This window comes from Macaca nemestrina, chromosome 10, assembly GCF_043159975.1.
Source record: "Macaca nemestrina isolate mMacNem1 chromosome 10, mMacNem.hap1, whole genome shotgun sequence".
NCBI classification, from domain to species: Eukaryota; Metazoa; Chordata; class Mammalia; order Primates; family Cercopithecidae; genus Macaca; species Macaca nemestrina.
In genome coordinates this window covers 93,345,778-93,360,780 of record NC_092134.1, presented here as the reverse complement: position 1 = coordinate 93,360,780, position 15,003 = coordinate 93,345,778, and the positions used below count along the sequence as shown (strand labels likewise).

The 15,003-nt window shown below is 35.3% G+C and overlaps 1 protein-coding gene across 1 annotated transcript in view; it reads left to right on the top strand.

Annotated features, from left to right (window-relative positions):
- LOC105470179 (mucin-19) overlaps positions 1-15,003 on the top strand; it is a 191,360-nt gene that overhangs the window by 39,617 nt on the left and 136,740 nt on the right. Inside the window, exons 21-35 of the mRNA XM_071071871.1 lie at positions 1,542-1,634; positions 2,298-2,382; positions 2,547-2,684; positions 3,687-3,836; positions 6,047-6,141; positions 6,570-6,696; positions 8,072-8,318; positions 10,739-10,791; positions 10,892-10,992; positions 11,229-11,380; positions 12,025-12,163; positions 13,218-13,322; positions 13,407-13,601; positions 14,531-14,770; positions 14,843-14,999. Coding sequence (XP_070927972.1) covers positions 1,542-1,634; positions 2,298-2,382; positions 2,547-2,684; positions 3,687-3,836; positions 6,047-6,141; positions 6,570-6,696; positions 8,072-8,318; positions 10,739-10,791; positions 10,892-10,992; positions 11,229-11,380; positions 12,025-12,163; positions 13,218-13,322; positions 13,407-13,601; positions 14,531-14,770; positions 14,843-14,999 — 2,077 coding nt within the window. The remainder of the gene's footprint in view (positions 1-1,541; positions 1,635-2,297; positions 2,383-2,546; positions 2,685-3,686; positions 3,837-6,046; positions 6,142-6,569; positions 6,697-8,071; positions 8,319-10,738; positions 10,792-10,891; positions 10,993-11,228; positions 11,381-12,024; positions 12,164-13,217; positions 13,323-13,406; positions 13,602-14,530; positions 14,771-14,842; positions 15,000-15,003) is intronic.

Sequence of the window (15,003 nt, the reverse complement as noted above, 5' to 3'; positions counted from 1 at the left end):
GTATTTAAAGAAATAAAAAACGAACAATCCTTCAATTACTGGTTATGTATGTCAGTATGTTTTCTATCACATACTGGCACTGATGGTATTACCTGTCAGTATTAAATTAACATTACCTGTCCTCCTTGGAAATTCCTTGCAAAAAAACAACCTAACAAATAGAACCCTTTTCATTCACTAATACTCATATGAATACACAGGGAATTTATTTCATTCTTCTACTTTTCTTTGTGTGTGGTCACTACTGTTTCAAATAAAATAATATTTTACATTCCATGAAGCATCTTCTGCTTTCATTATTATTTCCTTAAATTTATTTTTAGTTTTTATAATACAACAGTATCACTATGATAGAAGCTATTCTTACATTTACATTCTTTTCAGTACTAAAATTTTAAGTCACTTGAATTTCAGTAAAAGAGTGATTCCGTTTTGTAGTTTGTGCTACAAAGAACTAGCAATCTAGTCCACCTGAGAGTTAGTGATTTTATATAATCTTTTTGGTAAGAAATGAAGATGAACAGAATTTGTGAATCCTGAAGTGATAAATGTTGGTTAATGTCCTGTAAGCTACAAAATGTAGTTGCTGCTACTAAAAGTCACTCTTCCAAAATAAAGCTTCTTGATTGCCTACCAACATAATCTGCCTTTCCTTCTTCTTCTTTTTTTTTTTTTTTAATTTATTTGAGATGGAGTTTTACTCTTGCCGCCCAGGCTGGAGTGCAATAGCTTGATCTCAGCTCACTGTAACCTCTGCCTCCTGGGTTCAAGTGATTCTCCTGCCTCAGCCTCCTGAGTAGCTGGGATTACAGGCGCTTACCACCACGCCTGGCTAATTTTTGTATTTTTAGTAGAGACGGGGTTTCACCGTGTTGGTCAGGTTGGTCTCGAACTCCTGACCTCAGGTGATCTGCCCACTTTGGCCTCCCAAAGTGTTAGGATTACAGGCGTGAGCCACTGTGCCAGGCCTGCCATTCCTTCTTTTTATGCTCCTCTAAATCCATTAGGATACAGGATGGGGAAAGTAAGAGGGGAAAATGACAAAGCATAGGGAACATTTGCTTCTTATAGATTACAGATTTCCAGACATTGAAATGAGATGGAAGTCTATGTTTGATATGACTTATATTACAGTTTAACAAATTAAATGACTCTCACATTGGATTTAAATAGACATTGTGAACTGTCCAGAGAAGAAGCAAACTGTGTTACTGCTAATTCCTAAGAGTCCTTACATGGCAGTACATTCCCTTTGGGAAGACAAAAAGTAAAAATAAAATTAAAAAATGATGACTATGAAAATTCATCAATGGTAAACTACATGGATATAGTTTATGCAAGATACTAAGCTCTTGGCCAGTCCTGAGGTTGTACTATGGGCTGAACTTGGTTTCTATTCTTAGAGCACTCTGATTGTAGTAGGAATTGTACATATTTAAAATTCAAACACTCATTTTGAATGAATTACATAGTAATAGCATACCATAAATAGCATTAAATGACATTCTAATAAACATTTTAATGAAATGTATTTTTTACAGAATGAAGATTGGTCTATTAGTGTTGAGCTCCGTCCATGCCCAAGTGGTCAGACAGGAACATGCTTAAATAGCGTTACACTTCTTTTGAATTCTGTAAGTAATCAGCTTCCTAAGGCTTATTCAGAGTCAAATCATATCACTTATTTTATAAATTCAGGATTTTTGAGGTTGAAGAAGAGAAGCTTTACTATGTATACTCAAAGCTTAAGTAAAATTGCACAGAAAATTGATAAAGTCTCTGGAAGTGCCAGCTAGTTGCAAAAGTCCTGAAGTATATCAAAATCACCATAGATATACAATTAATATGTTGATTATGGATCAAATTTCTGTGTTCATTGAAATGTTAAACTTTGCAGACCATTTATGAAGGAAGGCAATAGCATTTGTTTAGAGCTTTATTTATTTGGAATTGACATTATAAGTGGAAATAGACCTAAATGGGAAGGGAGGATGAGTAGTTTGGACTTTGACCTTCACAGGCTGTTTAACCTTTGGATACCCAAGTTACCGTCTTGGGTTTCCATTTCTGCATTCACATGTTGGGGATGAAGATTTATTTACAATCTGGTACACAGAGTTGGTATGAGAAACAATGAAGCAAAGTGTGCCTTAAAAATGCTTTAAAAATGTATTTTAGATATTTATTAATTAATCCCATAGCATTAAACATCTTATACATAAAAATTTGGGTTCATATATTACATTAAAATTAATACTATAAGTTAATATTAACTAACAAAGTGTTTTAAATATTAGTCTGTTCCAGTTGACAAATACATATTCAGCAGTGATGGAACAGTCACAAATGACAAGATTAGAAATCAAGGTTATTACTATTCAGGTAAGTTTAATAACAACATTTTAAAATAAGTGTAAGATGAAGTCATTTTTTCAATTTTTAAAGCTATTACATTTCTGATTTTTAACAGATATCAAAATATTAAAGTATTTTAAGAAAGTAAGAACTGTTGAACATGTAATTAATGTTCTTAATTATTTTAACAGATAAAATACAGATTTTCAACGCATCTTCCTCATACCTTCAAGTAGAAACATACTTTCACGTAAAACTACAAATACAAATTGTTCCTGTGATGCAATTATATGTTTCTATGCCACCCAACCAATTCACAGACACTGTGGGTAAGTCCTCTGGAATAAGTTTTATTCCCAAGGCTGAAATATTACCATCACTTATTCTAATTTCTTAATTAGATAATTAATTAATAACAGTAAGCCAATAAACCATTTTGACTTAATCTTTCCTTCCACATTGTAGTAAAATAATTCCAACTTACTCGTCATAGTAAAGATGACTTTACTTATTACAAAATCTATTCCCTAAAGATTTTAACAATTTAAATTTTTAAACATTTTAAATTAACGCTTTTATTTAAATGAGATTTGATAATATATGTGTTAATGTATCACTTTGCTAGTGTGTGCTACTAAGGCTTTAAACCGTAGTTGAATAAATGAAAATATTATAGATATAAATCTTTTGAACATCACAGTTTATATAAAAGCTACACTGTGACTTGTCTTTCTGGGAGATCATATGATCATTTCTGTCACTGATGTTTTCTGTCTTATAAATCAGTTATTAACTACAGCCATAAATGTTGAGCAAAACAAACAAAGATTATGGCAAGTGCCACAAAGACTAGTACCTAATAAACAGCAGAAGCTTTTGTAACACACCTGTACTTGAGAAGGTAACTTATTTACACAAAGGAATAGATGTAACTCATAGGTCAGAAGGGTCTGGGTTAAAAAGGCATATAGCACTCAATATGATTCAGCTATCCACACTGAAATCGTGCAAATGTGAGTCATAAGTTCCTACTTAGAAGCACACTTTCTGTTGGCTCCTCCAAAGAGATACAAGTTACAGCGACAAATAGGAAAAAGACAGTATTCATGGCAAATGGTGTTTCAGTGCTCCTGGAATGCGAATGAAAGGGAATTTGGGTGAAATCTGAAATGCCATGACATTTTACTTAATGTATGAAGGCTAAACAAGGCATATTCTCAGGTAGCTTCTACAGGTTTTCTCTTGGGCAAAGAACTGAATGTGCAGTGAGGATGTGAATCCAAAAAATTGAGTAGGTGAGGTGTGAAACTTTGCTGTGTGCTTTTATACAGGACTCTGTGGTTCCTACAACAACAAAGCAGAGGATGATTTCATGTCAAGTCAGAATATATTGGAGAAGACATCTCAAGCATTTGCTAATTCTTGGGAAATGATGTCCTGTCCTAAAGGAAACCCCTCTTCATGTATTAGTATAGAAAAAGGTAATGTTAATTGACTACTGAAATCTGTAATTACATATTTGGTGTAATTACATATTATGTACTTATTTTGGTAATAATATGAACACGTCAGATAATCCTGGCTTTAGTTAGTTTTTGTTGTACTGTCTGAATTTTGGAGGACACAGCAGAGAAGCAGTCTGGTTGGCTGATCTTATTCCTACAAAACAAATAGTTCATGGGAGTTCATCTTGGTTGTTTGCTTTTCTATACCTACTCCTTTCCTTCTTACACAATTTTCACTGTCACTATAGAATAACAAGATTAGAAGAGATTTGGGGCACATTTAGTTCTTCAATTATTCCCTCCTTTAACTTAGTTATAAAAATAGTCATTGGTTGAACTAGCAAGACTCGCCCAAACTGGTGAAGCCACTTGATGATAGAGCTGTGGTTGGGTCCAGGTGTCCTAACTACTGCTGTGCAAGCCCCAATACAGACATTAATTAAACTTTACACTGGTATGATTCAGCTTACATTTATGCTTACCAAAAGGCTTTTAAAATATTAGTTCAATTTATTTCTACCAAAACTCATGAGCAGCATGGGCGGGACTATTATCCCCACTAATGTAGATAGTGGGGATAATGGAGCACAGAGAGGGTTAATAAAGATCCCTAGTGAATAAGGATGACAGATGAGAAATTCAAGTATTTTGAATCCGAGTCATGCTTTGGTCGCTCCTCTGGTATTGCTGATACTAATAAATGCTTCATTTTGTGTTGCTTCTTTCATTAAAAAAAAGAGTGCAATGGAAGCTAAGTTAAAATATATTACATTGACATGTTAATTAGTTGTTTCTAAATTAATATATACTTGAAATAGTCTTATCAGATTATAATAATATTTTAACATTACTAAGGCAATTCCTTTTGAAGCCTTGTCTACTAATTTTGATTTAAAAGAGTTGGTAGAAGCATTAATGTAAACATCATAATACATATTTCAGGGTTTTGATTATCATATTATTTTGATTTTGGAGTGTTGCAATGAAAACAGTTATAATGAGAATGTATATCTCATAAGATACCAAGTCAATTTATGTTAAGCAGACTATATGCCACCACTTTGGAGAGATATAGAAATTAATTAAATTTAATTTTCAGTGCTTTACATTTAACTTAACGTAAAATACAGAAAATTAAACTGTATTTTAATAAGCTGTTAGTAATATTTAGATAAAAAGTGATGATACTGGGTTGCCAATTTGTTAAAATTTTGGAAATAATTGGTCTCAGTTTGTTTTTAATAGAGACAGCTTCCTCTATTACCAAAAATCTTTAGGCCAAGCACTTATTACTCAGATGCTATTGTTATGATTTTTATTTTTGTTAATTTAATACTATGCTAGTTATTTATAGGCCAATGAAATATCAATTAAAAAACAAAACAAAATTGGTGTGTTGGAATTATTGATACTGGTTGTGCTAATATATGACCTTCAGGAAAACTGATATAATCTTCTATAATCTTCTGAGGTGACTGGGATCATGTGGTGGTTGGGCGGGCGGGGCGTTGTTGTGGTTGCTTTATTTACCAACTCATCACAATTTAGCTATAAATATATATTTTAAAGTTAAAAGGAATCTAAAGATATAATACGATCCCCTCATTCCATTTTTATATAGAAACTGCATTTCAGAGAAAGGTAAATTGATTTAATCCAAAATTCCAAAGCTAACAAAGACTTTGCCTCTTAGTGTAAGATTTTTTAATTATAGCATGCCATCTTTGCATATAGTGACAAGTTAGATGTATTACAGCAGAACACTTTAAAAATTGTTTTAATAGAGAGAACAGTTAAAATTGTACATCTTTTCTTTCAATTAAAGAATTATGGCCGGGTGCGGTGGCTCACGTCTGTCATCCTAGCACTTTGGGAGGCCGAGGTGGGCGAATCATGAGGTCAGGAGATCGAGACCACCCTGGCCAACACGGTGAAACCCCATCTCTACTAAAAATACAAAAAATTAGCTGGGCTTGGTGACACACACCTGTAATCCCAGCTATACAGGAGGCTGAGGCAGGAGAATCACTTGAACCCAGTAGGCAGAGGTTGCAGTGAGCCGAGATCATGCCACTGCACTCCAGCCTGGGCGAAAGAGTAAGACTCCATCTCAAAAAAAAAAAAAAAAAAAGGAAAGGATTATGACATTATTGAAACTAATTTTGAGTGCACTGATTTTCTTCCAGAAAAGTTTGCTGAAAGGCACTGTGGAATTCTTCTTGATTCAAGTGGGCCTTTTGCTTCCTGCCACCCAATTGTGAACCCTAAACACTATCATGAGGTATGTGAGGCTCTAACATTAACACCTCTTGTTGACAAATACTTTGCTGATATTGACAAAAGCATGTAGATATTAAATATTTTCGAATAACAGCCATTGTCAGTAGATTAAAGTATATCCTTCGATATGTATTAGATTCTATTAATTCATTCTTGTGTTAGATATGCCAACTTCAGAAGAAAAGTGGTGCGGAAAATAACCCCAAATGAGAAAAATCTTGAATAAGTTTCTCTTTCTGCCTTTTTAAAAATGTTTTGACAAGCAGGCTAATAATTCATTCACTATTTTGAATATTTAAAAATGTTTTCAAACATTTCAAAAAAGCTTTTTTTGGAGTAGAAGAGTGGTTAGGAACTAAATTATACTCAGTTTACCTGTTCTTCTGAGTAACTTCATAATGTAATATAAATTTGTTTCTTATTTTCAAGGAATGCAAAAAATATACTTGCTCTTGTGAAAACAGTCAAGACTGCCTATGTACAGTTTTAGGTAACTATGTGAAAGCGTGTGCTGAGAAGGAAACATACATAGTAGAATGGAGAACTGGCCTATGTGGTAAGCCGCAGAGAAGCTTGCAATAACTACTTCCTTCCCAGTTTTGCTATAGTGTGTGTGTGTGTGTGTGTGTGTGTTGTGTGCGTGTGTAGGCATATGTGTTTACAAATTTTTAACTAGTTCTTTCAAAGATGATTTTGTTGTTTTATTTTTAATATCCTTGTGCAATCCTTACATATTTTACTTCTTGATTTATTGATCTTGATTTAATATATTCACATATAGAGAAAAACCAGAATATATATGTATTTATATATAAATATATGTTTCTGTTCAATTATTGTGTGCTGAAATTTAAATAATGTTCTGACTGCTAATGCATTTGTAAATGACATTTTAATATGAATAATTTATGTTGAGAAAAAACAAAAATGAACCAATAAATTAAGGGCTCAACTATGATATTTTAAAAATCTTGCTTTGTTTTAAAATGTTTATTGCACTGTTTGACTATGACTTCACAAAAACACTTGATTTACCAAGAGAAAAACAAAAACAAACAACAAACTTTGTAGAAACAAACCTCTTGTAGATCATATTTAACACCACATTGCTTGTATCTAGTTAATCAATAAGATCTGTCCATTTCACCTCCAAAATCTCTCTTAAATTTATTCACATCTCTCCATCTATATTGCCACCAACCAGGTTCAAGAAACTACCATTGTTTTTTCTCCTGGGTGATTTCAGCAGCCTCCTTCAATATTTACTCTTGGCTTCCTCTAATCCATTTTCTACAGAAAAACCAGGGTAATCTTTAAAACCAAGCCAAATGGAACTAAGCATATCATGTGACACTCCAGGCTAAAATAAGTTAATGGTGTCTCATTGCTCTAAGGCTAAATACCAAACTCCTTAAGGGGGCCCTATAAATTTTAACCACTGATTCATTCTGTCTCTGGCCATATAGTTTCTATTCTTCTACGTACTCTTTGAAAGACTCATTCTCCCTCTGATTTAGGCTATTCTCCAGACAGAATCACCTCTCCCTGGATTGTCTTCTTGCTCTTCATCTACTCACGCTCTTCACTAAGTGTAGATCCTCATCTGTACACAGTTAGTGCTTCCCCTCTTGTTTCTTCATAGCACGTACCATGATTGTCCTTTCACTGGGAATATAAGCCACGTGAAAGCAATGTATTGCTTCTCCTGTTTATGGGCTTAACCCCCAGCAAAGTTTTTAAACACATTAATAGGAATTCAGTATTGACTGAAAACAAAAAAGAATTTTAAAAACCCAATGAACAAGGACTTAAAAAATTCATAATCTCTCTTATGAAAATTCACGATATCTATAAACATCGAGCTGAAATAAAATTGTTTATTTCCCTGAATATGTACATATTCATTGTTTCTTTTGTCTCTGTACCAACAGAACATTCTTGTCCAAGTGGACTAGTTTTCAAGTACAATGTAAAAGCCTGTAATAGTTCTTGCCGATCATTGTCAGAGAGAGATAGGAGCTGTGATGTAGAAGATGTTCCAGTTGATGGATGCACCTGCCCTGATGAAATGTACCAGAATAATGAAGGAAACTGTGTACTGAAATCTCAGTGTGACTGCTACATAAATGACGAGGTCATGCAACCAGGCAAACTCATCCATATTGATGACAATAAATGGTATGGAAATTACATGTATACTTGCTATGACACTGAAATCAACAGACTGTGTTCTTTTCAGAGAAATGGTCTTTTGTCAGTATGAAGTCTTTTTAGACTGGTCATACTTATGATTCTTATTTCTTAATATAAATCTCTTTTATTCTGGAAGGCTCATTGCATCCTAATGGATATAGATTATCCCACTCTGGTTTTGTTTTAAACACCAGTAGAAAAATATTCTGGTAAATTCTATATACAGACAATGTGAAATGATTTCATATTCAGAAGATGCTCTCTAGCTGTCTCTCTGTAGTCATCATTCAACAAACACTTATTAAGTGTCTGCAGTGTGCCAGGCCTTGTGCTGAGTGCTGGAGTTGCAAAGCTGAAGGAACATTGTCTTGGACTTCAAGTAAGCAGGGCACAAACTATTAGAAGGAGCTTTGTATACTAGAATATGGTAGCAGAAAGAGCCAGGTACTACCTAAGGAGATTAAGGAAAACTTCTCAGAGAAGACAGGCAAATAAATTGTACGAGGGAATGAATCTTTTTCCAGACAAAAATGAAATGTAGAGGATGATTTCCTGTAAACAGAATGCACAGATGTAGGAAATGTTAGAAAAAAACTACACATGTGGGTTGTTTTGTACAAGATTGGGTTCGAAACACTGACAGTGGTCAGATCATAACCAAGAATTTGGAATTAGTTTCTGAAGAATTGAAGAATTTTGACTATTTTGGCCAAGGAGGCTATGATTTCTACAGTTTGGAACAAAGTAATTTTTCTCTTTCTTTCTTTCCTTCTTTCCTTTTTCCTCCCTTCCTCCCTTCCTCCCTTCCTCTCCTTCTTTCCTTCCTCTCCTTCTTTCCTTTCTTTCCTTTCTTTCCTTTCTTTTCTTTCTTTTCTTTCTTTTCTCTTTTCTTTCTTTTCTTTCTTTTCTTTCTTTTCTTTCTTTCTTTCTTTCTTTCTTTCTTTCTTTCTTTCTTTCTTTCTTTCTTTCTTTCTTTCTTTCTTTCTTTCTTTCTTTTCTTTCTTTTCTTTCTTTCTTCTTTCTTTCTTTCTTAGATGGGGTCTCACTTCAATTGCCCAGGCTGCAGTTCAGTGGCACAGGTTTGGCTCACTGCAGCTCCAACCTCCCTGGGCTCAAGTGATTCTCCCACCTCAGCCTCCTGAGTAGCTGGGACTACAGGTGCATGCCACCATGTCCAGCTAATGTTTTGTATTTTTAGTAGATACAGTATTTTGCCATGTTGCCCAGGCTGGTCTTAAAGTCTTGGACTTAAGCAATTCACCTGCCTTGGCTTCCCAGAGTGCTGAGATTACAGGCATGAGCCACTGTGCTCAGCCTGGAGCAAAGTAATTTAAGCATGTTTCTAATTCCATAGAGAGATGTAGGAATTCTTGACAACATAATTGCCAAAATGAAATAGCCATTCAAAAATACTTTGAATACACCTCCTCTCTTTTCTTTGGTTTCATGAGGCTATCATTTAGCAATAAGTAATTTTTCTTGATCATTCAAAAGGAAAGCCTAGGTAACCCCTTTATATCAAAGCCCATGAGCCTTTGGCTGGGGTTTGATAATGATAATTCCTTTTTCTCTGTAGTTTTGGGGAATCAATAGATTAACTTTTTAATGGTGCTTAATAAAGAATTACTATTTTATCTGTTTTGGACATTAGAAAATACGCAGTCTGCTCTTATTTTCATGGGAATCAATACATTCACTTTTCAGTGAATCAGGCCAGTACCTCCAAATTATGTTCCCTTCACCATATTTGAGACTTTCCTCAGCTGGCACCACTGTGATAGCTAACTTGGTTGCTCATTGTTGCTCTGTCTCTCTGTCTCCTGTTTCCTGCACTACTGCAAGAATGTGTAGCTTAAAGCCACGTGCGTACCTATGTAACAAACCTGCACGTTCTGCACATGTATCCCAGAACTTAAAGTATAATAATAATAGTAACAACAACAATAAAGACTATGTAGCCTAAAGCACTATTCTGATAGGGCCGCCTCCCTGCTCAGAAACTTTAGTGACTGACAGTTACCTGGAGAACAAATACAAACTTGCAAGTCATTTAAGACCATCTAAAGTCTGGCCCCAATCTACATATACTGCTTCCCCCATTTTCCCTTCTTTCCATCCAAACATGAATCATTTGAGTCACTGGAACATATCTTGTTCTCTCCTACACCACAGTTTGGCATCTTATCAGAAGTATTAAATTTCACTTCTCATCAAGATCCAGCCATCCTTTCCACAAGGTTTTCTCTGATGCCCATAAAACCTTGTTTGTACATTCTTGTAATATTTACAAGATGATATCTTATCCTTTGGTATATTTTATGCCTCTTCTGGGGATGGTGTCTCACTCATTGAACTAATTGTCCTTGAAACTTATGTCTAAATTTATAGTTTTGTTTTATTTCCAGTGTCTGTCGGGATGGAATTCTTCTTTGCCAGATTCCCATTGATTTAACCCTACGTAAGTGTTAAAATCACGGTGCAAATTTAAAATATCCACTTTTGCTAAAGAAAACAGATCGACAGGCTCTTGATCAGTGACAATTCTTCTTATTCTGCAGAAAATTGTTCTGGAGGGGCTGAGTATGTAGACTGTAGGGATCCCAAAGCGCAGAGAAGAACCGACAGAACATGCAGTACTCGGAACATACCTGTTTTTGATGTAAGTAACATAGTATTAGAGTTTAGCCATTTAAAGGTTTTGTTTCGGGGCCTAGGAAAGCTATAATTTTAATGAAAAATAATTAGAAGGTCATACTCTTTTTGCGTGTTATTTTCAGTTGTCAAAGATTGACTCCAAATACATACATGATATATTTAAGCATTTAAATTAATGCTGATAATATGACATGATTAGAATGGTGCCTCATGGTGTATATTTTATATTTATTCTTGTAGGAGAACTTGCCTTGCAAACGTGGGTGCTTTTGTCCAGAAGGAATGGTTCGAAATTCTAAAGGGATATGCATCCTTCCTGATGACTGTCCGTGCTCTTTTGGTGGACGAGAATATGATGAAGGAAGTGTCACTTCTGTTGGCTGCAATGAATGGTGCTTAATAATGGATTTTTATTTTATTTGTTTTAGATATTAGAAAATGCAGTCTGTTCTTATTTTCATAGGAAAGAATTCACACTTTGGGATATTTGGGAAAAAAATGACCAAATACAGTTAGAAAAAGATGCTATTTTATTTATTTATTTATTTATTTATTTATTTATTTATTTTGAGACAGAGTCTTGCACTGTCACCCAGGCAGGAGTGCAGTGGCATGGTCTCGGTTCACTGCAAGCTGGCCTCCCGGGTTCATGCCATTCTCCTGCCTCAGCCTCCAAAGTAGCTGGGACTATAGGCGCTCATCACCACACCCGGCTAATCTTTTGTATTTTTGGTAGAGACAGGGTTTCACCGTGTTAGCCAGGATGGTCTTGATCTCCTGATCACGTGATCTGCCCGCCTCGGCCTCCCAAAATGCTGGGATTAGAGGCATGAGCCACCGTGCCCGGCCAAGATGCTATTTTTAAAACAGAAGTTTATGTAGCATTGTATATATTGAACATCCTACATTATAACGAAGACTACTACAAAATTTAAATCAATATGAAACATAATTTTGTGCTTCTTTACAAAAGCAATATTAGTGTATGAATCCCGGCATAATATAATCACTACGCTGTGTCATCTTTTCCTTTTAGTACCTGCATTAAAGGGTCTTGGAGTTGTACCCAAAATGAATGTCAAACCATCTGCCACATCTATGGGGAAGGTCATGTTAGAACTTTTGATGGGAAAAGTTACAGTTTTGACGGTCTCTGCCAGTATTCATTTCTTGAGGTAATTATGGATATGTCTTACTAAAATTTTTCTATAATTCTTAATTGTTCATTTGTAGATTAGTTCCAAATACTTTTATTTTCAAATGGGAAATATTTTTAAAAGGTCCCTTATATGTTTCCAGAAGGCAGTAAAATGTTATATTGTGTACTGCTGGCTCTGGAGACTAGGACTAGATTTCAATGCTGGCTCCATCTTTTATCAGATGCATGTCTTTAGGGACATTCCTTAACCTCTCAGTGTCTCAGTTTTTGTATTTACAAAATGGGCATGAAAATAGCCCCTACTTGAAACCACACTAGAGCACACACTGGAGGACATACTAGTGCTCAATAAATAAATGCTAGATATGATTCTTCCAACAACAGCACTGGCAGCAAAAATTACAACTAACATTTATGAGTGCTTCTTTGTCAAGCAAATTTATATATTTCATTGCATTTAATAATTATAATACTATAAGACTGATATTATTATTCCTATGATGCAGATGAAGAAATTGAAGTTTAGAGAGGTTAAGCAACTTAAGCTACCAAATAGAAAATGTCATAGTAAACCTAGACCTGTCTGATTACAGAGTTCATGCTTGTTACATACATTCCAGAGTTCATCTTATCAAGCTGCAAGCTTCCTAACTAACATTTAAGGGGTAAAATTTGTTGTATTTATGCATTAGTTTTGTTTGAATATCAAGTTTCATGTAAGTCTTTGAGGAAATAAGGCCAAATTTACCTAGCTAGTCTAGAAATAAATCTGTGATTACAAACGTCTATACTTTAAATACTTACATGTTTATGGAATAATTCTGAACTTGTGCAGAAGTAATGGGAAAATAACTGAGTCAAAACAAATTAGCTAGAGTGGACTTAGTCAAGGCTAACTATCTGTAAATGTGTTAAACTATTGTTTTTTTTGGAAATTCCGTAACACAACATACGGCAATTTATTGAGTTTAAGGCAAATATTTTCTCTAAGAATATTTGTCTGACACAAATACTGTAGTTGAGTTCTGTGTCTCTAATATTTACAAACTATTATAATTTTTATTTTAAAGGATTATTGTGGTCATGAAAATGGCACATTTCGTATTTTAACAGAGAGTGTTCCATGCTGTGAAGATGGACTAACATGCTCAAGAAAAATTATAGTTTCTTTTCAGGTACAGTACTATTTTCTTTATTTTTTCCTCTCACATTGTGACAGCCAAATAAAACTGTTATTATAAATCTGTCTGAATTTACAGGATCAGAATGTTGTCTTGCAAGATGGTAAAGTAACAGCAGTCAAATCTACAGAAAGTAAGAAATGTGAACTCAATACAAATGCATACTCCATACATACTGTTGGCCTGTACTTAATTCTGAAATTTCAAAATGGAATAATCATGATTTGGGACAAAAATACAAGACTGTCTGTTATTCTGGATCCAAACTGGAATGTATGTATATCGCTAACAACTGAATAACGGGGAAGCAAAATCATTTCTGTTACTAAAAATTAAAGACAGGTATTGATAGGCAGAGTATAGGGGAATGGCAGGGTCTCTGTTAGAGTAACAAGCCCTCCACCTTTCTTCAACCTTCTTATGAAATATGAAATGTAATCAAAGATAACAAAATCTGGTTAAAAAGTAAATGCAAGGCCGGGCGTGGTGGCTCAAGCCTGTAATCCCAGCACTTTGGGAGGCCGAGACAGGCGGATCACGAGGTCAGGAGAGCGAGACCACCCGGCTAACACGGTGAAACCCCGTCTCTACTAAAAAATACAAAAAACTAGCCGGGCGTGGTGGCGGGTACCTGTAGTCCCAGCTACTCAGGAGGCTGAGGCAGGAGAATGGCGTGAACCCGGGAGGCGGAGATTGCAGTGAGCTGAGATCCGGCCACTGCAGTCCAGCCTGGGCGACAGAGCGAGACTCTGTCTCAAAAAAAAAAAAAAAAAAAAAAAAAAAAAGTAAATACAATAACCTGAGGCATTGTAGTTTGCCTATATTTGGTTACTTGAGATTATCACATGATGTGATTTTCAGGTATTTGATATATTTTGAACTAAATGTGTTCCTTGGAGCAAATATTTTAAGAAGCCAAAGTAGTCTCACGTGTAATTTGAAACTAGCAGACATACCTGTTTTGGTTCTTTAGACATTTATTCTGTGTGGTACTAGATCATTTTGTGACATGGGGTACCTTAAATGGGAGAATACTCTTATCCACAAATTCTGGAATCTTATCCATGAAAATTGGAATTTTACATAGATTCATGCTCCAATATACATAATCATGATATCTATCTGTTCATCTATCATCTGTTTATCTATCTCAATGTCCCTAGTACAACTAATTTTTAAATTTCCCTTTCCGATCAATACAGGGCAAGGTGTGTGGTCTCTGTGGAAATAACAATGGTGATCTCAAGGATGATTTCACAACAAGATACTCTTCAGTAGCTTCTGGAGCACTGGAATTTGGGAATAGTTGGAAAACAAGCCAAGAGTGTTCAGATACAGTGGCTGAGACTTTCCCATGTGATTCAAACCCATACTGTAAAGCCTGGGCTGTGCGAAAATGTGAGATCCTCAGAGACAGCACCTTCAGAGACTGCCACAGCAAGGTAGCATTGTTCTGAAAGCAGAGACCTACACAGGGTTTCCTCCCAGAGACTCATGTGCTGTGCTCTGCCTAGGTTGACCCCAGTGCTTACTATGATGCATGCATTGAAGAAGCCTGCGCATGTGACATGGAGGGGAAGTACCTGGGATTCTGCACTGCCGTGGCTATGTACGCAGAGGCGTGTAGTGCAGTTGGAGTTTGTGTCTCATGGAGAAAACCAAATCTGTGTCGTAA